Source organism: Tasmannia lanceolata, unplaced genomic scaffold (genome assembly GCF_043159265.1).
Source record: "Tasmannia lanceolata isolate RefF3 unplaced genomic scaffold, GAP_Taslan_0.1 ptg000013l, whole genome shotgun sequence".
In the NCBI taxonomy this organism is placed as follows: domain Eukaryota; kingdom Viridiplantae; phylum Streptophyta; class Magnoliopsida; order Canellales; family Winteraceae; genus Tasmannia; species Tasmannia lanceolata.
In genome coordinates this window covers 6,764,541-6,792,508 of record NW_027518690.1, presented here as the reverse complement: position 1 = coordinate 6,792,508, position 27,968 = coordinate 6,764,541, and the positions used below count along the sequence as shown (strand labels likewise).

Sequence of the window (27,968 nt, the reverse complement as noted above, 5' to 3'; positions counted from 1 at the left end):
TTTTTTTTCAATGGATTTGAGAGAGGAGTTTCTTAATCGTGGGCTGGGTTTGAAGGAAATGTTTTTGCTACTTTTTCTACTACTTTCTCTTTCTATCAATGGCAATGTAGTGGAAGGAAGAGGGAGCATAAGTCTGTCCAAAGAAGAAGATTTGGAGATTGAGCGGCTACTGAAGATTATCAATAAACCAGCAGTCAAGACCATTGAGGTATCACTATGTCTTTTGCATTAGAAAATGATATGGAACAGCTTGGTCGGGTTTCTACTTTTATGTTATCTTATTAATACATAAAAAAAAACTAAATAAATACAACTTAGTGCAGATCTCTCTCTCTCTCTCTCTCTCTCTCTCTCTCTCTATATATATATATATATATATATATATATATATATATATATATATCTGTGTGTGTGTGTAGAGAGAGACAGACCCACTAGTAAGAAACTCGTGCAGATGCAAGGGCATACAGGGAAAAGTAATAAAATTCAAAGAAATAAAATATTATTATATAAAAAAAAACCAAAACTTAGTGGATATGAAAAATGAGAGAGGATATCAGACTCTTGACTGATCTGAACCGTTCATCTAATATACCTTGCTTTGAATCTCCTACAAACTAAAAATTATGCCAATCATACGAACCTAACACTGTTAGAATATGTGAGATCTCACAATCAGATTATGTTGAATTCACACCGTTGGATCACCATGGTGCTAGATTAGGCAAGTGGGTTGAATGGGGTAACCTGGCGAGATTAGGTAGCTAGCTTAAATTAGCAATTAGGCTAATCTTAATAGGTAGGATTTCTAGAATTATTTCTTCCCTTGGTTATGTTTATTTCTTTCTATGTTTATCTTGTATGTGCTCTATATAAGCACACTTTGAGATCCATTGTAATACATTCAGAAATTAGTAAAATATCATAATTCTTCATGGTATCAAAGCAATTCGGTCCTAAGATGCCTTGACCGTGAAGTTTGCAACATAGTGTTCCGGCAGACGGCCGATCTAGCCGTCCGCCGGGCCTCCTACAATCTCCCACGCCGGGCATTGCACCCATCATCAACACCTCTACCAGTTGCGCCAATCTTACCTCTTCTTCCTTAGGTTTTCTTTCCCTCCTCTTAGGTTGTAGTCTCTGCCCTAGTTTTTTGTTCCTTTTGTTTTCCTTAATCTACCATTCTCCATGTCCATAATTGCACACCTTTTGGTATTTCAAAATCCAGTCTTTTGATTCATGCACCCCTTGATTTCATTTTCTATATTTCCCCTAGTATTTTTAATGCACTTATTTTCTTTCAATACCCCATATTTGATATATGCACTGCTTTTCACGTATTGTCCCAATATTTGTCATCTGAGCCGCTTGTTGTCTTTTTTTTCCTTCTCCATCCATTTTTCTTTGTCCTATTTCAGTTGAGGTACCTCTTCGAGGTGCTTGCCTGAAGTTGATTACTCTACTCAGTTGAGGGGCCTCCATTCTTTGAGGTTCGTGCTTGAGAGAGTCAAATTCCATAAGGATCGGTATTTTACCGACCCATGATTTCTCGCCCATCGTGGCCCATTCTTGCCCATCGTGGCTCATTCTTGCCCATTCCGGTATTGGTCCATAGTGACCCATTTCTACTCGCCCATCAAGGCTTGAGTATCATCTAGCTCTTTTGAGGCTATGATATATTGGCTTTTAAACCCTCTTCGTGACACATCAACAAGCGCCATCTTCTTCGGCATTCAATATCGGTTATCATCGGCAAGAACATTAAGGGATATTCATCATCAATCTTCAGCAGTGCTCTTCAAATCAAAAGATTCTATTTTCTTATGGGGAGAAAATTTTATTTTCTTATTGGGGAATATCATTGTAATCAAACGTATGTTGATTTTTCAATCAACATATGTTTGAGGGGGCATGTTAGAATATGTGAGATCTCACAATCAGATTAAGTTGAATGCACACCGTTGGATCATCATGGTGCTAGATTAGGCAAGTGGGTTGAATGGGGTAACCTGGCTAGATTAGGTAGCTAGCTTAAATTAGCAATTAGGCTAATCTTAGTAGGTAGGTTTCTAGAATTATTTCTTCCCTTGGTTATGTTTATTTCTTTCTATGTTTATCTTTTATGTGCTCTATATAAGCACACTTTGATATCCATTGTAATACATTCAGAAATTAGTAAAATATCATAATTCTTCAAACACTAAAGGTAGTGGGATCCAATTAGCCACACAGTAGGCAAGGCTCATTTTATTGAAAAGAGGACTCCCTCACGAAGCAGCCCTTCTCTTGTTGTATTTAGCATAACATGAAAAGACACTCACAACAAAAATGAGTAGATAAAATGTATTTAACTAAAAAGGCATGCAAAAGTAGATTTAAATTTAGCGGAATCTCCAACAACATGATCTTTCCGAGCAGAAGAGATGGATAATACCACATTGGACACCTTCCATGTTGTGCTGTAACACCGCTGGATTTAAGCGGGAATCTAGAACATCTGGTAAGCCTACACATTGATCAAGCCCGCAGAGGGATTTGATATGAAGTAAAAAAAAAAAAGGAAAGAAAGAAGAAACATTTATAAGATATAAAATAAGTACATAATTCAATTGCTCACAGGGGTGTCATGAATCGACCAAATATCGGAGAAGGATCTATGAGCAAAACTGCAAATTATGGACATTTGAGATATAAAATTTTACAGGAGAAGTTGCTCAAGAAGTTGTTTTCTTCATAAAACATAATACCCTAGATAGAGAAAAAATAAAAAATAAATTTAAAGATGAAAAAGATTTATGTCCATCAAGATTATAGAATTAATTAAGGCTACCGATATTTGCACTACCACGTTTAGATGCTGACTGGGACTCACCTTGTCTTATCATTTTATTTTATTTTTGAGTCGTAAAGCTTATAAATAAAGGGGTGAAATCAAAAGCTTTGGAACTGATAAAAATTATGGATTTAAAACTATAGAAACATGACAACAAAATAAATTTTGATTTGTCACCATAAAACAGATCATTGAGAAAAAAATACACCAGGAAAACGGAGAACAACAATCAGAGAAATTTAAAATAAAGGGAGCTGCGTAAACAAAATGAAAGAAAGAAGTACCATGTTCAAAACGGTTGATTGTCGAGGGGGATTCCACGAACTCGATTGCATGGGCCAATAACTTTTGAAAGGCAACCTGGCGGATACATTGTCTCGTTGTGGAAATTAAGGATCTGGTTCGTGAGTTAGGACCAAGGATTGTGCATAGAAGTCGCTCGGCTAATGAAATGGCCGACAAATTGGCGAAAAAGGGTGTAACATCGGACGACATGGTCATCCATTGTGTACCCGAGGCTTTCGGGAATATTTGTCTGTAGACTAACGGTTGCATCATGATGTAACTGGGATGTTATATCTACTATTTCAGGGGACATCTTGTCCCTTGTTATAGTTTTTATTAATAAATGTCAATTTTCAAAAAAATAAAAATAAAAGAAGCACCATCTGCCTCCTTTTATTTAGGTCATTGAAGGATGAATAGTCTGCAGTATACAAAGATATGTAAGTAGTAGACAGTAAAGGTGTTGTATAAAACGACAAAATGAAAGGAGAAATTAAACTACTCACTTGCCCGTGCAAAGCTCAATGTATATAGGTGTCTTTGATTATTAGGTTTCAAAATCAGTAGCCTTTTTAGATGAGCAAAATAGAAAAAATACACAAATGGACATTATGGCAATTGCTTCCAAGTTCACACAGCACGTTAAAGTTGCCCCATCCAAGAAAAAAAAAATGAAAAGTAAATACTGCAATAAATTCCATCAAATCCCTTCGCAAATCCCTTATTATTAGAAATTTATTCTTATAAATATGATGATTAAGAAAATTTTAAGGAGATTCTTATAGATACGTTTTTATCTAGGGGGAATATGAAACGATAGATAGGAATTGATAATCTCTTTTTGTGCTTTATTTATGGAGATTATTTAGGGAAGAGAATACATACACAAGAAAGTGAAAAAAACCTTTTGAAATTCCGTGAGTCTTTTGAAATTCATACTTTTTTTAAATTACGGGATAGAGGAGGGGCTGACACTCCTTCCTAATTCGGTCGGATTTGAAAGTTGCTGATTTTAAGGGAAAAGATTGCAATTGAATTAATATTAATTTATGGATATACGTGGAATAGGAAACGAATTTATGCGGAAGCAATGGGATTAGACGGGTATATAAAGAGAAACGAAGTTGCCACAAATATTGATTTCCAAATAATGTCTCGCAGAAAATATTTGAAAATTGGAATTTTTTGCACTGTTGTAGCTGATTTGGAAATCTAAGGATCTGATCCAGTTCAAAGTATCAACTAAATCCAAATCTAAATCTTGCTGGTATCCAAACGTGGCCTAATAGAATTATGAGAAAATGAGAAAAGCTGCCACTTTCCTCCCCGCTTATTATAATATATATATATATATAGGGAAAAATGTTTGTGAGCTAGAGCTCATATAAGGTTATATGAGGTAGAGCTCACAAACATAGGGGGCCCCACATTGCTTGAATGATCCAAAGCATTCATTTGATAGGCCTTCATAAAGATAGGGTGTGCCCAAAAAATCAGCTTGATAGGATCATCCCAACCCTTCCATTTGTGGAGATTAAAATGGGTATATCCAAAGCATTTTATGAGCAAAAGGTTTATGAGCTCGAGCGAAGATAGCTTATCTGCGCTCGAGTGCTGATAAGTCCTGTGGGCCCACATTTATGGGGTGATCCAAAGCATCCATTTGGAAGGCCATTCCATAGATAGCATGTGTACCAAAAATCAGATCCATAGGATCATTCTAACCGATCCAATAGTGGAGGGGAAAATGCACAAACATTGTTTGCCCATAAATCTGCCCATTTTTCTCCTCCACAAATGGAAGGGTTAGGATGATCCAATGAGTTGATTTTTTGTGGACACTCTATCTATGATAGGACCTTCCAAATGAATGCTTTGGATCACCCCAACAATGTGGGCTCACTCTGTTTCTGCACTCAAGCGCAGATAAGCTTATATATAGGATCTGGAGAAATAGGGACTACGGTTTAAGTTTCTGAATGTATTTTTCTTCTTTTCTATCTCTTAACAGAACAAAGCGTAGAAGCACAAGTGAGAATGGTAGTACACTAATAATTTTAAGATTTTTTTAAAGAGTTGGGCATAATTTGGCTCCCTTGAAAGGGCCTCTTGCAAGGATTTACTTGAACTTATGATCTGTCTCACACTAACAAACATGCATATACACATGCATATAAACATACATACACTCACATACACAATTACCACAACACACAAACACACACATATTGTAACGTTGATACAACACACATATTGGTAAAATGATACAAATATTGTTGACCTTTACATTTTTTGCAGGATGGATATGGACAGACATTTAGTTGTGTTGATATCAACAAACAACCCGCTTTTGATCATCCCTTATTGAAGAATCATAAGATCCAGGTTTTTTTATTTTCTCGATATGTTCTTTTGTCCGTTATGTATTAATTTTGAGATTTTATTTTTCTTTGACATCACCTTGGGAAATAAAATGATTAACTATGAAAAATATGTTCTTTTCTTGGAAGAAACTAAAACCATACTTTTACTGATGGAAATTTCCTTTATGCAGATGGGTCCAGGATCTCTTCCAAAAGTTATTAAAGATAAAAAAGCTTCATCATTAGGTATGTCTTTAAAGATAGGACTCAAGAATGGAGGGTGCCCACCAGGAACAGTTCCTATTAGGAGAATTAAAAAGGAAGACCTAATAAGGGCTAAATTTTCCCCGAATTTTGGGAAAGGATATCCTTCAAATCCTCAGGGCCCTGATTCAGCCAAATTTCATGTAAGTCACATTTATTATCATCCCATGTTAATTCAAATTTAAATTTATGACGGGAGGAAAGAGTAGTTATGTTCAACAATAATTCAAATAATTGGAAACTTAGACTTGAAAAGTGATGTGAATCAAGTCTACCGGACCTACACGCTCAATAATCAATTAAAAATCAAGTAGCTTTTTACATCAAAATCTACAAAATTTACAAACTATTTGTATTCTTGTAGAATTTCATTGGGAAAACCAATGGAATCATTTGATAACTCAACACGTTTTCCCTCAAGTTTAGTCATTGTTTCTGAGTTTTTGAGTTGAATTTCTATGTAAAGTTGAATAACCATGTCTTGTTACTATTTGTTCAACTGGAAGCTTTATATTATTGATAGTTAGTAGATAGAGATACCAATCTTCAAGGATATATCTGAAGAATTTTAGAGAATTTCTATCATTCTTGAATATCTTGGATAAATTACAAAGACAATTGATGGTGCTTATAAAGAGCACTTACATGATAAACATAGAAATAATTCAAGACAACTATGGAAAGAGATAACACTAGAATATTCTACTCTAACCTAATCAACTCTACTTTCCTAATCTCTCTTGCTTGCCTCTTCTAATCCACTCGGCTAATTTATCTAGTTGCTTCAGTTAGCCAACTTACCCAATCTACCTCCAAGATGATCCAACGGTGAGATCTTAACCCAATCTAACTGTTGGATCCCACATATTCTAACAATATCTAACAACCCTACCTTTCGCACCCCAAATTAATAAAACTTTTAATGATAAAGTAATTTTTATTTAAATAAAAATATAGCCCTACTTTCGTACACATGGAAACAGTGACTGAATAATTGGAACATCATAAAAATGTATCTTTATTTGATCGATTTAATTAGTCTGTTATAATCTGTGTTTGTTTATTGCTTCCACATAGCTGACTAACAAAAATGTGTTTATTGCTCAGTTTGCATTTCAATCTACTTACAAAAATCGTAGAAAGCCGTTCGGATCCAGGGCAGTCCTCAATGTATGGCAGCCAAAAATTATAGGCCACCAAAATAGTGCTTCTCTTGTAATACTTCTTGATGGTTCACCACCTGAGGAAATACGCTCGATACATGCTGGATGGATTGTAAGTTTTCCAATTCCACCATCCATTAAAAGATTGAATTATCTATTCGAATGTAACTAATGACAGAGAAATAACAAAATGCTCATAAGGTAAATGTAAAAACATTATCAAATAATTCATTGATATACAAGGTCCTTTGTATATTTGGCTGTTCCCTTAGGACCTATTTCTTTCCATGCAAAATGGGCATAAATCAAATTTTACGCCCGTAAAATTTCTTCTACGCATATTTTTACGTTGAAAGAAATGGAGCCTTAAGAAACGATCAATCATAGTAAAAAGGCAATATCATATTTCATATTTTTGTATTCTAATTTTGAAGTTTTTTCAAATCTCTAGGTAAATAAGGGAGTATATGGTAACTATCTCCCGCACCTATCTACAGCATGGACGGTATGCTTCAACAGTAACTTATTTTTTCTGTCATTTAAATTCATTAAAAAATTTCACTGAGATGCTATACTAATTTTTCCTTCGTTTATTCTGCTTACCTACAGAATGATGGTCATAGAGAAACGGGCTGCTATGATGTTTTCTGCCCAGGTTTTGTACAAGTTTCCAGAGACTTACCCGTAGGCATCCCTTTTTCCCCAACTTCGGTCTACAATGGGACCCAGTATTACATTATCCTCACTGTTTACAAGGTAATTCCAAATCCCTTAACCTTGAATTGAAAAGCATAAATTTTATTTTCATGAAAATGGAAATGATATATATATAGAGCAAAGTGTTCCTGCGCAGCTGCCCCCAAAAAACTCATGTGGCCCCATATTTTTTGGGTGATTCAAAGCATTCATTTGATGGGCCCTTTCATGGATTGGGTGTGTACCAAAAATCAGCTCCATTGGATCACCAATGGGTGTCCATTTGTGGGGCCAAAAATGGACAGATACTGTTTGTCCACAAATCTGTCCATTTTTTGCCCCACAAATGGACACCCTAAGGTGATCCAATGGAGCTGATTTTTGGTGGACACCCTACCCATGAAAGGGCCCATCAAATGAATGCTTTGGATCCCACCCAAAATGTGGCCACATGAGTTTTTGGGGCAGCTGCTCAGTTAAGCTAACTGAGCAGCTGCGCAGGAACACTGCCCTCATATATATATATATATATATATATATATATATATATATATATATATATATATATGAGAGAACTGTTGGTGCGCTTAAGCTCACCATTTTTTTGGTGCGCTTAAGTTTTTATAACGCCTCCCATTCGTTTAAATGTTTAGGTCTCGCTTAAGCGCACCAATAGGAGGCGTTATAACAACTTAAGCGCACCAAAAAAATGGTGCACTTAAGCTCACCAACAGTTTTCTCATATATATAATGCCTCTTATTGGTGCGCTTAAGTTGTTATAACGCCTCCCATTGGTGTGCTTAAGTTGTTATAAAGCCTCCTATTGGTGCGCTTAAGTGGGACCCAAATATTTAAATCATCCTAACCTTCACAAATTAGTCCATTTTTTGCCTCCACAGTTCGAATGGTTAAAATGATCCTATGTATCTGATTTTTTGTGGACACCCTATCTATGTGAGGGCCTTAAAAATGAATGGTTTGGATCACCCAAACAATGTGGGCCCCCACTGTATTTTAAGCTAGTGTGTAGAGAACTCTCTACACATATGTGTAGGAATCGTTTTCTCTATATATGTATATAGCAGAAGAGAAAAGAAGAGAATTTTTTGAAAATTCTATGAGAATTACACATCACTTTTTTTGACTTTTTTTAACAAATGCACTCATTCAACTCACATATTTTCAATCCTACCCTTTCGTTTATGCTTTTTAACAAAGGCACCCATTAAAGCCACATAATTTCAATCTTACCCCCCTACTTTATGGTTTTTTAATAAAAAATCTATAGGGTGATCTTAACCATCCGATTTAAGAGGAAGTATGAAAACCTCTATAGATTGGAGGACTAGGATCGGCATATGGAAATGATTTTTGGGACACAACCTCTTTATGTTGTGTTCCATCACATGGACGGTTTGGATCAACCTATGATGTAGTCCGTACAGTTCTTTGTCGGCCCGTGCATCGCACGGGGTTTTTTACTATATATATATATATATAGAGAGAGAGAGAGAGAGAGAGAGAGAGAGAGGAAAAGGATTGTACGCTCGAGTGTACCAAGCTTATGGTACGCTCGCCTGCCCAATCACATGTGGGCCCACTTTGTTAGGATGATCCAAGCATTCATTTGAAAGGCCCTTACATATATGGGATGTGTACCAAAAATCAGCTCCATAGGATCAGCCTAACTCATCCATTTGTGGAGGTCAAAATGGACAGACACTCTTTGTCTACAAATCTGCCCATTTTTGCCCTCTACTTTTAGAGGGGTTAGGATGATTCAATGGAGCTGATTTTTGGTACACACCCTATCTATAATAAGGCCTTGCAAATGAATGATTTGGATCACCATAAAAAATGTGGGACCCATGTGATTGGGCACTCGAGCGTACCATAAGCTTGGTGCGTTCGAAGTGTACAATCCTTTTCCTTATATATATATATATATATATATATATATATATATATATATATATATATATATATATATATATATATATATATATATATATATATATATATTTGTTACGTCATGGAAACCATATTTTGCAAAAGAAAAATAATAGTGAGAAGAAGGAGAAGGTGTCACAAGTCTCGCTAAAAAATTCTCTCCCATTAGATGATTCTAATCCCTTATTTGCAGTCTAGCCGATGGAAAAGCAATAGCTAAAAGAGATTTTGCAGCATAATAAAGTTAAAATCAAGGTTTTAAATTTCGGTTTCGGAAAGCATTTCGGTCCTCACTGAAACCGAAATTTTGGAAATTCGGAAATTTAAGGCGAAATCCACAAAATCAAATAAAATAATATTTTATATCATAGAAAATTTCAGCTGAAATTTCGGGAAAATATTAAATAATTAAAAAATCTAGAATTTCGGCCGAAATATCTTTGAAAACGATCAAAATATTGTAACGTTTTGGGTATCTACAATTTCAGTTTCAGAGTTGTGACTTCACGTGCTAATTCTTTTATTTTAATCATTTTATGATTTTTTTTATTTTATTGTAGGATTTTGTGAAAGGAGATTGGTGGTTATTTTATGACGAGGATCGTAAGCAGGTGGGCTATTGGCCAAGGGCCCTCTTTAATTCTACATTCTCTGACCATGCTGATATTCTTCAATGGGGAGGGATTGTCTATAATGCCGGTATTAAACCGTGGCCTGCGATGGGGAGTGGCCATATGCCATCTGACGACCAACAATATATGAAAGCATGTTACATTGGAGGCATGCAAATGTTACTTTATCGTGGCGGTGCAATACGCATCGAGACTGATACTCCTCGTCGTTTGATTCAAACCTCCCCATCATGCTATCCTGTTAAGACTGATGGAAGCGTGCCTGATGAGAATTATGCTATACTTTTGGGGGGACCAGGTGGAAACAATTGCTAGATTCACTTGAATCAACTCCTCTCTGTGTGTCCAAACTCAAATAATGCAGACATTTGAAGTATATAATAAATTGAACTTTAGATATTGAGTTTGTCATGCTCTTAGTCATATTGGAGCCCTATTATCTCTTCTTTTTTTTTTTGAATGGTAGGAGCCCTATTTATCTCTGTACTCAAATGTTTAATTTTATAATCAAATTGCTAAGAAATAAAAGTGGTTAGGCTCCTTCCTAAACTGTGATCCAAATGAAAATCATAATTCTCGTCAAATGTTGCCTTGATAAGATCATCTTTGGCCACTGATCTTGGGACGGCCGCAATCTGTTGAAATTTTAGCTCAGGTTGGGTTGGCATTTTCTCGAGTTGGGTTGGGAAAACTCAATCCTATTTAATTTTGGTTTCGGTTAGGGTTGAGCCCTTGGGCAACTCCACCCGATCCAAACCCGGCCCCTTCCCTCTAATTTTATTGTGATTTTCAAAATTATAGGTTCATGGTTTCTTTTTTGTATATGTTTTTTCTATTTTTTTGCCCCAAGCCAACCCGAACCATACCTACCCGATTTAGAAAATCAGGTTAGATGGGTTGGCTTAGTGTTGCGAGATTTAGCAGCGGGTTGATATTGGGTTGACCCTCCTAGACCCGAGGCTCGCTTTTGGTTGGGTTAGACCTTCGTTCAAGGGCATTTCAAATTCGCTTTGATCTTCCTTCCCTTTGTGATTACCATGGTTTGAAATTTCGATTTCGGTACCGATTTCGGACCCACCGAAATCCGAAATTTTGGACTGAAATTTGGTAAAAAATTAAAAAGATTATTTAATTCATTTCAAAATTTCGGACCGAAATTCCGAAATTTGGGAAAGTCCGAAATTGCAGATTTCCCAAATTTCGGTTTCGGTCTCCACCGAAATCCAAAATTTCGGATTTCGGCCGAAATTTAAAACCATGGTGATTACTAAACCCATTATAGTTATAACATTTACAAATATTTAGGTAATTTTGGCCATCTGAGTAGCCACAATATGATTTTTAGAATTTTGAACTATGATGTATTGTTATATGCATTCAAGCGTAAGTGTTGGAACCACACGAGTACTTAGTGTCAAATTCAGCTAACTTCAATTGTTCAAGTTTGTAGATTCTAAAATTTAGTTTGATCAATTCTACAAAGTACAAACTAAGTAGTTTTATATAATGACATGATTGTAGCAGGTAAGATATTGGGAATTTTAATAGGTAAAGTGTTGCAATGAAACCATGAAGTGCTAGAATCTGACATGTGCATGACATGGATACTTACGCATTCAGAACAATCCATGTAACATTGAAATGGTTAACAGCAATCATAAACAAAACAGAGTTCCAAAGAAGAATATTTGGAGAAATTGCAGTATTTAAAGTTCAATGGTCTATTTTGGCTATCTTACCAGACAATACGACCGTTTGCTTGAATCACTGCATGAACTTGAGTCAATCTGCTATTGTATATGAATGAATATCATCCATGGAGCTCATGTTATGGTATGGAACAGCATATACAGAAGGTTCATTAATGTCATGCCCCAAACCACACCCTGGGCGTAGGACATGACAGCACCGTACCCACAAGCATACAAGGCCTCAAAGCAATAACAGAATCACACATGTCATTCCATAACTAAATTATCAAAGTCTTTAATATTTTAATTTAATGTAATCCAATCCACATCTCAGCACTTTCCAAGCTAAATGAAAATAAACATAAACTCAGTCTTATACAACTCAATCATAATACTCACTTCCTACTCAATAAAAGAAATAATCTAATTCTCCAAGCTAACCAGATCCAAAAGCTAAGCGTGCAATTCCTCGTTCAAATCATGTGGATCAAAATCTGAAAATATTATAAACCACACTCAGCTGGAAAGCTCAGTACATAATAAAATATTATTCTAAGTGTAGGTCTAAACATGTCAAGGCTCAATATGGGTCAAACAGAACAGGTCAAATCTAAATACTGAAGTCTCAAACATCAATAATGGGTAGAGCAATAATCATAAGTACATGTCAAACAGAATACTGAATAAAAGGCGCAATAAAGCTAATAATATCAAACTTGTGGTCAAAGCCAAAAGATGTCCAGAATAAGCAATTCAGCAAGAAATACATGTTTGTTGGAATTTCACCTTTTACTACTGAATTTTCATCAAGCTTTAGAATTGCTTGGCCAATGAGAATTGCATTTCACGGGTTCTAAAAACCCTTCAAATCCAAGTCCAAAAGTCTTCAAAATGTGCCTTTTAAATCCAAAATAAAGAACAGGGTGAACCATAAAATTTCCTGCCCCACTGACATGGTGGGGTCCATCTGCTGATCCCAGTATATGTTCAGATTTACATCTTGCTGATTTCAGAGCAGGGAATTTCTCCTTTTTGTCCCAGCATTTCATCTCCCTCCTTCATTGATATTCCTTGGGGTGATGGAGATGAACACTTGTATCAGTATAGTTGTGGGCTGATATCTGCAGTCTGCGCTTCTTGTATTTCGAGTAATTTCTATTTCTTTTTGTGAATAAAATTTTGCTATCTTCTCAAGAAATGATAAAGTTGCTTATTGCCTACAGATGTTTATGGGCTTATATCAGCCATGTATTAACAGGATGCATCTTTTTGTACTGACTCATTGCTTAAATTGCTTTTTGTGATACTTCTCCATTTGGCAGTACAAGTTCTTGGTTGATGATATATGGCATCACGACGAGCAACTACCTTTTGTGACTGATGAATATGGGAAAGTTAACAATATCATATATGTAAGGGAGTCGGAGTTGGTCCCTCCGATTTTACTTACTGGTGTGTCTGCCCCTGGCATGGATGTGGATAATGGTGCATTTCAGCATGTGGTAAGTTTATCTAGAAACTAACATTTGAATTTTTGCACATTCTGCTGTTTTCTTTTCCTATCAGTTGTGGAAAAGTTAATCCTTTTTCATACATTTTAATTGCGAAAATATCAATAAGCTGATGTGGTGAGGGAACATTAGGAATCACCAGCGGGTCTCAATGAGCTTCTCTCTAACAAAGTACACGTTAACTTCAATATGTTTGGTTAGCTCCCACAAGACAAGTCAGAGGCAATGCGGATAGTTGCTTTATCTCGCAATGAAGAGGCGTAGGTCCACTAGTAAAAAAATGTTATATCAGAGATAAGAGAACAACAAAGTCACATAAGCTCACATGTGCCAAGGGGCGCAGCCCCTATTTTACTCTTCAACACCATTACACTAGAGCGAGAAACAACAGATTGTTCTTTGCTCTTCCATGAAAACATATTCCCTTCTAGAAAGGCACAATATCCGTTATTGGAGAGATGATCTATGCAAGATCCATCCCAATCTGCATCAGTGTAACCATTGAAGGAATGCTGCTCCGAGAAATGCCCAAATGAGGCACACATGTTTTGTTGAGCTGCTTTATCTCGCCGACCCATTTCCCAATTCCTTCAAAAGCATGGTTTTAAATTCATTTTGGCCGAAATTTCAGCTTCAGCTATGTCCGAAACCGAAATTTCAAACCTTGTTCAAAAGTGCTTACATCCCAGGCATGCAGAAGACACCCAGATTGACAACCAATAGAGCTGAAGATCGGAGCAACAATTAGGCCCTGTTCATTTCAGATTCTGACAACCGATGGTGCCGCCCCAACCTGATTATTGGACCAAAATTACATTTGATTTTGGCAGAATAATTGGGTTGGGGCCTCACCATCAGTTGTCAGAATCTGAAATGAACAGGGCCGTAGGGTTCAACTCTAGATCTTACAGAAATGCTCCCGAGGCCACGGCTCCCTCTTTCCCAGCACATCATCTACGACAGCTTCAGACGGTAGCATCAAGAGATCTTCATTGTTGCTCACAGGCCCCACCTTTTTCCACTCTTTTACTCTTCATTCTCTAGCAGTTCAACTCTGAACAATCCTTTGATATGAGCACATCTTGCACTTGTTGCTTGTTGAGACTCATGAAGGTTAATTTGAAAGTGATTTTATTGAATAATTTGATCCTGGAGGTCAATGATGGTGTTTCGTTTTGACTTCAGAATCCTGTTGTCCATTTTTTTTATTTTTTTTATTTTGCAGGGCCTTGCTGTTGTGCCTCTTTGGGATGATTACAGGGGACAGTTCTCAGGGATGCTGACTGCTTCCGACTTCATATCAATCTTAACAAAGGTATGCATTATTATGTCGTTATAAAACTATCTCATCTTAGCCATTCGAAAAAAAAAAACTCATATTTTGTTAATATATAGAAATTTCCATCAGTATTATATTTGGCTACTTGTTTTATTTCTGTTTGTCTCTGATTTATAAATGCTTTAAGTTTTGACAGTTGATACTAACTTAGCAGTAGAATATAAATCATACTTGCATTATTTCCTTTTCGATGTTTACAACCATGTTCTTTGTCTTTTTCACGGGCATCAGTTACTAAGAAGCATAGCTTTGCTCTGAAGCTCAGAAAAAAAAAAAGGAAAAGTCCAAAAGTAATTTTATAATCATAGTCAAATGTTATTTTCTTTTTAGAATTGCAATGCGCTAAGGAGAAAAAAAATGAAATTTTGTGATCATAGTCAAATGTTATTTTCTTTTTAGAATTGCAATGCGCTAAGCAGCTTTTCTCCTCAATTTTTTTACATATTTATGCTTTTTATGTCTATTTTCTGTATATCCAGTTTTATCTTGTTCACAGGAGATTATTGAATAACGACTTCAATCACAAAATAGCTGGAAAAATAGAAACATAGCTTTTTATGCCTATTTTTGTTTCTTATCAACTTTATTGATCAGATGATGCCAAATATATCACCGGTTCACACATTCTCATTGATCAAATGAGGCCAAACATTTCACAGATTCACATATCTTCACTGATCAAATGAAGGCAAATCACCTAGCTAGAGGTTCAGATAGGTGCATATTCATTTAAAAGTCAGTCATTGTCAAAACGCAAAACCTGAGATAACTTCATATAGAAAATCAAACAATATAGACACATTGAACATAAAACTGGGTTCGGAACTCAAATGCATGGAACTGTTACCCATGTATGATATAGATCAAGAGAGGAGTAATCAATTATTTAAGCCAATGAGAATCTGCTTACAAATGGTTTACAATTTCTCGCATAGAGGTGTAAGTACCTATAATTGCAACTGAAAAACCCAACACTAAAATATCCAAAATAGTCATCAACCCAAAACCACACCTCCTAGAAGCTGTAGAAATCTTCAGATAGCACATGCATGGCAATAATATTGAAAATGTGATACTTAGAAATGACCCAGTAATTGCCATTATGTATCCAAACAGTGGAACCGTCAAGGCTACAACTGCAGTGCTAATCACTAATAGAGTTCTAATAAGAAGGCTAATAGCTCTATTGTTGTAGATCGAAAACCATTCTTCAATGGCAGTGGAGATTGATGAAATCGTCACTGCATATTTAGTAAATGTATTGATCAAGGTGGTGTAAATTGCTATCTTTGAGCTCAACTTTCCAATAGAGAGATTCAATGTCACTTGAGATTCTACACTGTCCCCATACATGAGATAGCCTTGAATTGCCATTGTTCCATACGTGAAAGTGCAAAAAACAAAGCAAAGGAGCAACACCTGTAATGAAAGAAAAAAACACAAGGGAAAGATCAGCAGTATTGATAAAGACATTGGTAGCAACTATAAGATGTGACTGACAAATATAATAGAAAAACAAAGTTGGAGAAATATTATACATCCTTCTTTTTCTTTACCTTATGCCCTGTATGGATTGCGAGAATTTTCGAGAAAAGTTTGGAAAGAGAAAATAATTCTTAAAGTTTCTATTTTTTAACCATGAAAAAAGACAATTTGAACCAACCCTGTTCGATTTTTACTCAGGGGGTCCTTCAATTTGAGATAATATCCCTATAAATTAAGGGAAGTGATATATCCGCCCCTTTTGATTACTTTGGACACCCAGCAGCAGTGTACGTGGCAATCAGACCCATTGAATCCTTCTGACGTGAAGTACATCAGGCCCTCTGCAGGCAGTGTACGTGGCAATCAGACCCACTGAATCCTTTTGACTTGAAGTACATCAGGCCCTCTGCAGGCAGTGTACGTGGCAATCAGACCCACTGAATCCTTCTGACGTGAAGTACATCAGGCCCTCTGCAGTCATTGATACACTGCTGCTGGGTGTCCCAAGTAATCAAAAGGGGCGGATATATCACTTCCCTAAATTAACCATAACTACATCATTTCCCTCTAAATTGTGGAAAGAAAAAAATTTCTAAGAAAAAATTGTTGGTCCGAAATATTTTTCTTGCAATCTAAAAAGGGTCTTAAAGAACTTATGTTTCTTTACCTTAGAGAACTGACTTCTATCTTTCATAGAAGTATATATGGTGGGGAATGTTGCATGCCCACAATAACAAAAGGCATATAAACTTCCAGCAATTGGCATTCCACTCATATTCAGGAGTCTTCCTCTTCTATAAAACCCAACACCATCAACTGCACCAGCCCAAAAAACAGAACCCACCACAATAAGAGAAGCCAAAACTCCTCCAGCGAAGACATAATCAAGCAAACTCAAAATCTTGGACCGTATGGTAGGCAAAACTATAAGTGCAGATAGTAAAACAAATGCTTTTTTCCCTCCAAGTCTTATCCCAAAAATCTCGAAACTTGCATTTGGAAATAACTTATGTAAGTTATCACCTTCCGATAATAAGAACATGATTGCAACTAGATAAAGCTGAAGATACGTTAAAAGGACAATTGTTACTCTCCCCTTATATCCGAAAGCACGTTCGCCTATGTCAGGGTAGGTTTTAATCGATGGGTGTGTATCCATACATCGCCTTAGGAGTATCCCTGTGTAGAAACAAAGGATTCCCACAAGGAAAAGAGGTATCAAGCTCAACCATCCTCCTTCTGAGAGTGCAAAAGGAATTGATAGTATTCCAACTCCTGAGAAACAGTTAAGACCAATAATCATTTCAAACATTGAATCGCATAAGGGAACTAATAGCAACACTAAGACCATCTGCTTTGGTTTGCTTATGATGGTTAAAGGTAAATTTTAGCAACAGTCAATTTCGAATATGAATGATTCATTTATCAATAATAAAGCTTTTGGGTATCAAAACTATTTCAAACACTAAACAAGTAAATCTTATATTCTACACATAACCATGCAGCAATAATAAAGGTCATCTAACACCACTGAAGATATCAAGCAATATAATAATGTTAAGGCAATGAAATTATCATCATATTATGCTGACCCATTCGAAGCAAAACACAAGACCAATTCAGAATGTTTGAACACCAAAATTAACGCAAAACCCAATTTATCATGGCGTCAGTAGCAAGTTATATGTTAATCCAATTAATTTTAATGCTAGTAACCACCCTAGTGTAAAGAGAACAACTTGATATGAAATATTACAATCTCAGGGTCAGTAATGAATATAAACTGAATTATTATTTTTCAACACTACGCTTATATATTGTTTATTTAAGACATCTTGGAAGATTATCCTAACAGACCCAATCTGCAAACTGGCCTTTAACTCAAATGTTAAGGAACCTGAATATGGAATACAAGACAAATCTAAACAATCATCAATTTTCAACATTAATTCTAAACATGTTAAATGGGACATCAGAAAACGTGTCAACTCTTAATCCTGTCAAAACAGTAATTTTTGAAATGCTTTTAATAATAAAACTGTCACTTGACCCTAATGAGTCCTTCAACTTCTTAGCTATTTTCTTTCATTTTTGACATCATTATAACCAATAACCTCTGTTCAAATAAATGATTTAAAAAAAAACAAATGTAGCATTAAGAAAATTGTTGTTGTATGGTCATGTCAGTATTATCAACTCCAAAGATACGAGCTTATCTGTATTATGGAGCCATCTGCAAATGAAAATACACTTCCATTCATTTTTATCTTGACCTTTACCTCATTATTTATTAACCCTGAACCTATAAATATTTATATGATCCAAAAGACCTTAATTCCCTTTAGAGAACAAAAATAAATTCAACTTGTTTAGCGGGCATATTCTAGAAATACCAGCGACTAAATGCCCACATTATCCCTTTCTACTTCAATAGTTGCATCAAGAAAAATGTTTGACATTGCCCTGAGCTACCTGAGAAACATCGTTTTGGACATGATATTGAATGAGGAAAATTATTCGATTCATCATCTAAAATATAACTGAAAAAAAAAAAAAAAAAAAAACAGAACACTTATTTTCTAATTGTATATGCTGTGCATATTCAGAAAAATCACTGAAAGATTTAATGTGGGGATAGGGAATTAGATTCTAAGGCAAAACAAGACTAACAGTTGCAGTCTCTTTACCCTACTTCAAAATTATAATACACTGAAAATCTCCTTTTAGTTCAGTTGAAGAAAATTATATATAATCCAAATGAAAAAACAATTTATATACTAAAAACTTTCCTAACAAAAATGCTTTCAAGCTTAAAAATTTCATAAAAAAATCAAAATGTGACTCACATATACTTGTATAAATATAATGCTAAACATGAAGTTAATTGTTTCAGTGCATCATTCAAAAGAGAATACTCAGTCACAACAGAATTGTTTCTCACATCGTTTAATTATAAACTCACTCCTGATCATTATAAACATCTCCACTTTTCACAAGATGAACTTTGGTCATAACATCCTGACATTCAAGACTATTTTAGTACATAATGAAGAGACTCATGCCCTGTGTATTTTCTGAACATACATTAAACGAGATGACTTCATATGTAAATGTTTTCTTCAATTTGATGCAAATAATAAACATGGACCGTGTAAAACGACCAAAGTCTTATCAATGAACCCAAAAAAAAAAACACAGTCATAATCATTTTTATGCCTTGACGATTATTTCAACACCCTTTTATCGAAACATGTGATCAATATATGTACTATTCAACATCCCTTCGGAGTAATAAACTTTTAAATCTCTTTTAAAGAAAATCAGGTCATGAATATGATGGAAATCAAAACTAAAGATACGCATGTACAGTTCACACTCTACACAGGAGTATAAAATCAGACCATACATCCCTATTGACTCATAATTTTTCTTTATGGACCAGTAGTACTAAAACCACCATGCTTTAAACCTATGTCACAAATGTCATTCTCGGGAATTTCTAGGTAAGGGAAAATCTCGGGATATATTAATTTTTACTAATTTTTTCGGGTTTATATCGGGAAAAAAATGGTAAAAATAAAATTATATAAAAATATTAAATTTAAGAAAAAAAATATAAAATAAAAATATCGTGAAAAAATCGGGATAATATCGTGATATTATCGGGATATTTTATGATAAAAACGAAAATATCGCTATAGTTTTAAAATCTCGAGATTCTTTCGGGATTTTGTCGTTTTATCAAAATATCGCGATAAAAACCCTATATTTTGAAAATATCGGAGATATTTGTGACATAGCTTTAAACAATTATCCTAGCCCAACCCATATTGTAGCATTGTATAACTGTAAAAAATAATTACGTTTTTCAAAACTATGTTTCAATCAAAGAATTCGTGGTCTAGCTAACTATGAACATATATCAAACATGATTAATCTACATATTTTCCAAAAAGAATATACTTCAACAAAAGAATTTCAACCACATGTTCTGACTTATTTTCCCAAACGAAATCTGAAAAAAAAAAATATTTACTAACGCCAAACTAACCTCAGTTATTACCAAAACTAACCATACGCCTCTTAAATTCAATGAACATAACTCAGTACAACAACTTGCAATTCTTAATCAAATAAAACAAACCACTGATAGCACGATTCTAATCAAAACCAATGAAGGACTGTCACATGCAATAACTTAATAGTTTAAAACTCTTCAATCTTTTGAGCACATTTAAAGGATTACATATAAAATTTTCAGGCTCGACATAATTAAAAATATAGACAAATCAATCTTTACAACGAGATTATATAACTACACTACCTGATTTCTAACCATTAATGACTAAGGAATCGCTACAAGGTTGAACCATCCATATACACTATACTTTCATTCACAGATCTATGAATGTGAACACTTAAAACAAAAAAAATTAGCAAGGAATCCATAAAAGCCTAATGCAGCATGTCCCATGCTAGTAATCAAATCCTCTAAATTGCATTTGACAGAGAAATTTTCAAATAACCAAATAGATCAATCTTCATGGCAGCTTATAATCAAAGAATAACCAAGAGAATTATCTCAATGAAGCTCAGGATTCTTAGCCAATGAAACATATGACACAATCTTATAAAGTTTATGAAAATCCTAAAGTTATGCTCTGTAGAAAACACATGATCAATCCGTAGATTATAACAGGCAAAACTCATAATCATTAAAGATCACTGATAAAATAGAGAAAGTTAAAAAAACTCGTAGAATAAGGATCTATAAAAACATATAATTGAATTTTAAATTAACAAATCTCATAATTTTCGAAAAATTAATGAACCAGATAAAATTGTAGAAATCAAATAACAAAGATCCGTAGAAACAAACAACAAATTTATAGATCTCACAGTAAAAAAATGAGAAACTACAGAGATCATCTAACGAGGATAAATTTTACAATTTTTCAGAAAAAAAGATTAATAAAGAGATATAAAATTGTGGAAATCATGTGGAGAAAGTCTAAGAAAACTCATAAACAATTCATAAATGAACAAATTCTTGCAATATGTACCTTTCATCAAGCTATTCTCTTTCTTTTTTTCTTCTTTTCACAGATCAATGAAATGCCTTAATAAAAACTCAGATCTGAATCTCTTTGATCCAACTCCTTTGATTTTACGAAGAACTAGCTTAGATCTAAGAAGGTAAAGATCAGATCTAGGGTTTTTAAAATAACGACCTTATCGCCCGATACATCTTTGAGCTCTAAGGTCTCCTCAACTGTGGCCTCCCAATCCAATAAATCCTCGGGTTCCCTCCCACCATCAAACTCCGGGATCTCTATTTTGATACCATTTTCCCACCGATTATCATAGCGAACAAATGGAGGCTCAGGATTAGGTGGAAACCGCCTTGGATGATTGGGACCTCCTCTGCCATGTCACATAGGAATCCTAATTTCTTCCTCATCGTCCCCGGCATCCTCAAACCCCGGAGGTAGTGGAGGGGTTGGTGATTGCCTCAGTAAACTTATTCGGTCAATTTTTGCCGCTAACTCCTCTTGGTTAAGGGTCAAGGCCCGAAGTTGTTCCTCATGTCGATGTTCTAGCAGCTGAAACTGCTCTGTCTGGCGGTTTTCAATCTGTTGCAGCCGCTCCATCAATGCGACAAATGAAGAGTTAGGAAACTCCTCCTCAGGATCAAACACAGCAGTTTGGCGTGGTGCCATATCTTCTAATACTGTAACTAGCAGATTGAAGGATTGTCCGAAGGACTTGTTTGTGATTTCAAATGAAACACAGTGAGAGTGCCATCATAATTCCAGTTCCAGCAACAATTCTTCCACAATGATTGAAGCTAAAGGAGACTTGATATTGTGGAAAAAGCTCAATTCTGAATTGAGGAGATAGAATGAAATGCTACAGACTTGAGTTATGGAATATAGATCCAGAGTGATGGATCTAGTGAAGAGAATTAAAAAAAAAAAATACAGTTCGAGCAAGAGAGGACTTGTTAAAGACAGAGCTTCACACAATGCTCGCTACAATCTGAGATGCATGTGCTCGTTCGGATCAAGGAAGAATGAGAATTCTCTCCTAATAGTGGCTTCGTGACAGATCTAGTAGAAATTGTGCAATACTCGATAGATCCAGCGCTTAGGACTTCCAGGATCTGCAAAAGATCAAGATCTTTTGCAAATTTAACTCTGTTAAGAACGAGAAACAATACTTTGTTTTTTTTTAACACTCCTGATCCTCGCTGTAACTCAGAGAAATGAGGAATCAAAAACTAGATGTGAATGTCTTCAATGATCTGAGAGTGGAGTGTCTTGCAAGAATCTCATAATAGTGATCTATGAATTGCAAAATTCAAAAGAAGAATTTTCATTCTCTAATTTTCATTCTCTACTTCTAAACAAGATTTAGAATTAAAGGACGAACAGAGAGACAGTAAAAAAAACATAAAAAATTTAGAAGTTTGCTGGAGTACTACAAGAAAACAAGAAACTAGTTGGATCGGTGAGAAACTGATTTGCATCCACTAAGGAAAAACATAGATCTATAGTATTTGGAGCAAGATTAGGAGAAATAAACTGAGAGAGAAAATTTTGGAGAGAATAGCAACAAAAACTATCAAACGAGCACTTTAGGATCGGAGAGAAATAGAAATTTCTTCTCAATTCAAAGCTCTGATACCATGTCTGATGTGGATCCGTTAAAATCAGCAATAGATCGAGTAGGAATTAGAATTTCAACTTAAAGAGTTTAAGATCAAAGAAGTAGCTAGCTCAATCGGACTCTGAATTTGTTTCATTATCAGACATTCACATTTCATTCGATCTTAGAGTTACTTAGGAACAAAACACGGATAAGCAATGGAAGAACACAAAGAGTACTTATAGCTTGGATATTCAGGTTTACAAAACAGTAGCTTAAATGGAAATTTGCAAAGAAGACAATTCGAGTTCCATGTTTGACTCTCAAACCGGAAACAAAAAGAGTGAAGAAATCTTACAATCCATACCTTCTTCTACTCCTCTACTCCAACTCTAAATTCTCAGATTTCATCAGTCCTTCAAATGGAGACCCTCTCCTCTATTTATGGAGGGAGGTGGGATCCTTGAACCTACCAATGGCTGCCACCTGTCATCTTTGACAGCTCAAGGACAGCTGTATTATGCCACATGTCAATGCTACATGAGACTAGCAAGTGGTCCCTTGTACACATGTCAAGCATCTCATTGACACATCCTCACCCTCCTTTTTCACTCTCATTACAATCGTACCATAAACTATTTACAGATTATGCAAAACAGCCATACTAGCTATCTTTTGAAGCTTTAATCTTCAATCTTTCGGATCTTCTTAAAGATTTAGGATGCTCCCTCTCATTCAAATATTCCCCTTCCTTTGCTTCAGCTACATCATGTAAGTCATGTAAGTCCATATCCTCATCATTAAGTTTACCTGAATCTTGGATTTAGGTATGTCCTCAATTTCTCAAATAAATATGTCACTCTTCCTCTCATCTTTAGGGCCATGGCCCATGGCCATCTATGGAGAAACCGATGCCCTTCATAGGTAATTTCTCCTTTCGTATTTAGGGATGTGTCCACTATTACAGAAGCTGGTGAGCTTCTCACAAATTGTTTTCGCATTTGTAGCCATGAAAATCTGTTACGCTCAAAGGAATCAGAAGACAGCACATCCCTGCTGGCTCTCCACATTTCTTCACCATTCTTTAGCCTGATTTGGAACCCAAGCGTCATCTGTATTTATTGGGATGGATATATCTATATATTATGGGTTGTATCGAGCATATCCCATGTGTTCTACTAGGTGGTTACTTGATCACTGAGATACTCGGTATCCAGAATGATAATTTCCGTTATCTTTGCTTGCTAACTTGTGATTACAAATTCCTCTGCGAAGGACATGGTTCATCGTCTACTGACAATTGGCAACACTTAAAGTACCTTTCTCATCTCAAGATAAATGCTATCAGATAGGCGACCCTTCATCAGTTGGGGGGTCTTCGTGATATAGCAGTGTTTACCTCATAGACTTTTTTCGAGAGTTCACACACACACACACACACACATATTTATCAGAATTTTGCTGTCTTCAGGATTATACTTTGCACGTCAAGTATTGAAGCACTTGTGTTGTACTGGTCAGCCATGGCACTGGGATACGAGACAGTTCCCTCACTTCATGCTAGTTATTTACTCGTTGACATCTAAATTTAGTTATAGTCTCTCATTGATTAGAAGCAACCATTAATATTCATATGCCTTAGATATTCTCGTAGGAACTGAGATAGTTTCAGTGTCCTGGATTCTCCATCAGAAGTTTATGTCACAATACCTTCCATTTGTACCCTGTACTACATGAATTTTGTCAAGCTCTGGCTACCCCCCACGCGCTGGTGTTCACAACATTTGAGAATGTATCATCATCCCAGATATAACTGATCGATTTGGTAGAATGACTTTGGAAACTCATGAGCTGGAGATTTGACTATCAATTAGCTTGAGCATTGTTGTTGTAAATAGCTCCAAAGAATGATCACAAGATCAATTTTATAGAATAGAGAATTTTAGTCTTTTCTCTTTTAGATCTAAGAGACCATATTGACCGGTATGTAACAGATTTGGTCGACTAAATGGTAAAAGGGGAGATGTAAATATTTTTTAAGGTATCATTGGTTTCTATAGTCTATTGCATATATTGAGAAAAGGTGGTTTCCTTTGTAATGTGGCACACTATCTGACAATCCCTAACCTTTTGACAATGGAATTTTTCCCTTTTCAGCTGTGTTTAATTAGTCACTGTAAAATGTTAACATTACATTAACCCTTTGATGGAGAAGATGAACATTAGTATTTCACAATGTAACTAGGAACTACTTTCTTTTTCATGAGCTGGACCTCAAGGCATGCCAAAACTTCATTCCACATTACTTTTTGTTGACCCAATTTATGTAAACGACTTCTTGCCTCTCTCTACAACATACATACATAAGCCCCAACAAACAAGAACATGCATAAGCCCCACAAATAGGAACATGTGTAACTCCTGCGATAAATTTCTCAATCTAAGTTGACAAGTGGTGAGTTTTAAAATCATAGATTATATAATAATCTAGAAGTTGCAGACATGTGTGCCTTGTGCTCTTACTATCATATACTTAATCCCCAAAAGAGTCTAAGAAATCATGAAAGTCAATACCAACCTAAAACAAAACATTCCACAAGAAGAGAGCAGACACTTCATTATATTAGAGGAAATAACAAATTTTATGGCAAAGTTTCCTATTATTTAACTTAACCAAAGATCTTGGACCTTCTCTTACTTTTTCATATTTCAACACTAAAACATGTATTCCTAAGCCAATCTTTGCTATTTTACCTTATTTCTCAACAAATAATAACGAAATCAAAGCAAGGTCATGAAATCTAAAAACACATCTATGAGGTCAAAGCACCGAAAATGAAATTACACAAAAATCTGTAACGTTTATTACTATACACCAACAACAATCTGAAAAATAAGCAAATTGATAGGAATTGAAGCGGTATTAGTGAAATAAACCTCTTTTAATGCTAATATTACCTAAGAATTTAACTTAAAGCAGAAATAAAATGAGAACTACAAGTTACACATCAGAGAATATAACTCTGTCCCTGTAGTTTTTTTTTTTTTTTTTAAATGCCAGTTATCCTAAGAACTTCAAAAAATGAATGCCACTGCAGTCCTATCTAAATTACCACATTTATCCTCTCTGTTTACAAAAAAATGACTAAGGCAAGAAGTATGAAGAAGACAAACAAGGAATCTTTATTAGGAGGAAGGAAGAGAGAGAGACCTGACATTGCGTTGAGTCCATCAAGGAGAGTTCGGATAAAGCTAGTGGTTGGCTGTTCATTCGCCATTTTCTCAGCTTCTGGGATTTGGGATTGATAGTGTGATGGATGAAGGAGGATTTGGGATTGATAGTGTGATGGATGAAGGAGAGGCCGGCTAATATGGATACACTCCTCACTAAGTATAACATGGTTGCTTCTTGTTTGTGATCGGTTCGAATCTACTACTATATCGAACAAGAGTATGAAAGAAGAATTAAACTGAAGGCTGATATTTTCCCCGCAAGCTTAAGAGTAAGAAAGAAGCATTACTAAGTGGGCGCTGATATTTCTCCCTCCAAGCGTCAGAAAGAAGCCTTAAGCTGAAGGTCCCGTCCAGTTTCTTAAAAAATGAACATGGTTGTTTCTTGTTTGTGATTAGTTCGAATCTACTACTATATCGAACAAGAGTATGAAACAAGCATTAAACTGAAACCTGATATTTTTCCCCCCAAGTGTAAAAGTAAGAAAGAAACTTTAAAACCGAACGCTGATACTCTCTCTCTCTCTCTCTCTCTCTCTCTCTCTCTCTCTCTCTCTCTCTCTCTAGTTTTTTTTAAAATGAAATATGGCCCACACAATAGGATAATCCAAGCCGTCAATTTGATAGGCCACATCATAAATAGGTTGTGTCCCAGAAAACCATTTCCATATGATGATCCTAGCCCTCAGATTTAAAGAGAAATTGCTTATTATGGAAACCTCTATAGATTGGAGGGTTGTGATCATCCTATCCAAATGATTTTGGGGCACAACACATGTACATTATGGGCCATTAAATGGACGGCTTGGATCATCCTATGGTGTGGACCGTACAATTCAATTTGAAAAATATGGGTAGGGCCTACGATTGGGCCTTAATGTTACTGTACGACCACAACTCCAAAGGATGATCCAAACCATCCATTTGATGGGCCACAATGTGAATAGGTTGTGCCCCAAAATCAGGGCGATGGAAACAATCTAAAACCTTCAATTTGAGTAGCTTTCATTACATTGGCATCCAACAAAGAAGGACATAATTAAATCTCCATGAATTGAAGGGTTTTGGATCATCCAATAGTCCTCATTTTCGGGCACAGCCCATCTATGAAAGGGCTAAGAATTGTATTCATCTGGGCACCACTATCTTAGTTCCTCTTTATCCAGTGTTTAAAGAAAAGCTTCCTTCCATGCAGAAATTCTTTGCCTATCTTCTACAACTGCCAGCAAAACTATATTTACCACTACCATATTTTGCCATTCAAAATGTTTTAGTGGGTTTTCCCTGTGAGGTTACATATTGTTTAGATGGTAGCACCCATGGACCATACCATGAATAGGCACGGTTCAAAGACTAGTAGGAGGCCTACTCAGTTCAATCAAACCGATCTCATAGTTAAAGCAGTGGACTTTGAACCGTAATGCCAATCAGATGAATGGTTTAGATCATCGAGCAACACAATCAAATGGACATCTACGCCTGTGATGATCTCCCAACTCATTTTGGCGTTGTTTGATTGTCTTCTTCGGGTGGAAAAGGAAAGTGAAATGTAGCTAAATTTAGGGGTGTTTGGTTGTCAAGGGAAAGAATACAAGTGGACATGAGCCAACAAGGACTTTTCCTCTCTTTTTAGGTGACAGGTTATGCAACCAAACGGCCATGTTTGGCAACAACAAAAGCTTTCTCCATGAAATATCTTACCCAATGGCTTGGAAGGGCGGCAAAGGGAGAGAGACCTGAGAAGGACTGAGGAGAGTATGAGAAAACGCTAAAAAAATAAATAACTAAGGGAAATGATAAGACAACCATGCTTTTATATTTACGGGTGATTGCACGCATCCGTAGGGAATAGTCCTGCCCTAAAAAATGAGGTGGG

The 27,968-nt window shown here is 35.7% G+C and overlaps 2 protein-coding genes across 3 annotated transcripts; one reads left to right on the top strand and one right to left on the bottom strand.

Moving 5' to 3' along the window:
* LOC143890639 (protein neprosin-like) lies at nt 1-15,279 on the top strand. Its single transcript, XM_077395337.1, has 11 exons — nt 1-208; nt 5,417-5,503; nt 5,673-5,888; nt 6,823-7,020; nt 7,360-7,413; nt 7,518-7,664; nt 10,116-10,485; nt 12,892-13,004; nt 13,201-13,380; nt 14,615-14,704; nt 15,208-15,279. The coding sequence occupies exons 1-11, from the start codon at nt 11-13 to the stop codon at nt 15,277-15,279; spliced, it is 1,725 nt and encodes a 574-aa protein (XP_077251452.1). The 5' UTR covers nt 1-10.
* A 308-nt stretch (nt 15,280-15,587) lies between these two features.
* On the bottom strand, nt 15,588-26,240 carry LOC143890753 (amino acid transporter AVT1I-like). Of its 2 annotated transcripts, none has more exons than XM_077395435.1 (3): nt 26,073-26,240; nt 16,881-17,488; nt 15,588-16,147 (listed from the first exon to the last, which is right to left on the bottom strand). In XM_077395435.1, exons 1-3 carry the CDS (start codon nt 26,137-26,139, stop codon nt 15,635-15,637), a joined length of 1,188 nt encoding a protein of 395 aa, XP_077251550.1. In that variant the 5' UTR covers nt 26,140-26,240; the 3' UTR covers nt 15,588-15,634. The 2 variants fall into 2 exon arrangements, with proteins under 2 accessions (XP_077251550.1, XP_077251551.1); XM_077395436.1 differs by lacking the exon at nt 26,073-26,240 and adding an exon at nt 21,277-21,634.
* Between the last annotated feature and the right edge of the window lie 1,728 nt (nt 26,241-27,968).

Bases quoted from the DNA above. Each gene is read 5' to 3' on its own strand.
- LOC143890639 (XM_077395337.1), top strand. From the start codon at position 11: ATGGATTTGAGAGAGGAGTTTCTTAATCGTGGGCTGGGTTTGAAGGAA. The intron at 5,889-6,822 runs GTAAGTCACATT...GCTTCCACATAG, and splicing joins CTGATTCAGCCAAATTTCAT to CTGACTAACAAAAATGTGTT. The intron at 14,705-15,207 runs GTATGCATTATT...CTGTATATCCAG, and splicing joins TCATATCAATCTTAACAAAG to TTTTATCTTGTTCACAGGAG.
- LOC143890753 (XM_077395435.1), bottom strand. From the start codon at position 26,139: ATGGCGAATGAACAGCCAACCACTAGCTTTATCCGAACTCTCCTTGAT. The intron at 17,489-26,072 runs GTCTCTCTCTCT...ACTGTTTCTCAG, and splicing joins TGGACTCAACGCAATGTCAG to GAGTTGGAATACTATCAATT. The intron at 16,148-16,880 runs GTAAAGAAACAT...CTTTCATTACAG, and splicing joins ATAGAAGTCAGTTCTCTAAG to GTGTTGCTCCTTTGCTTTGT.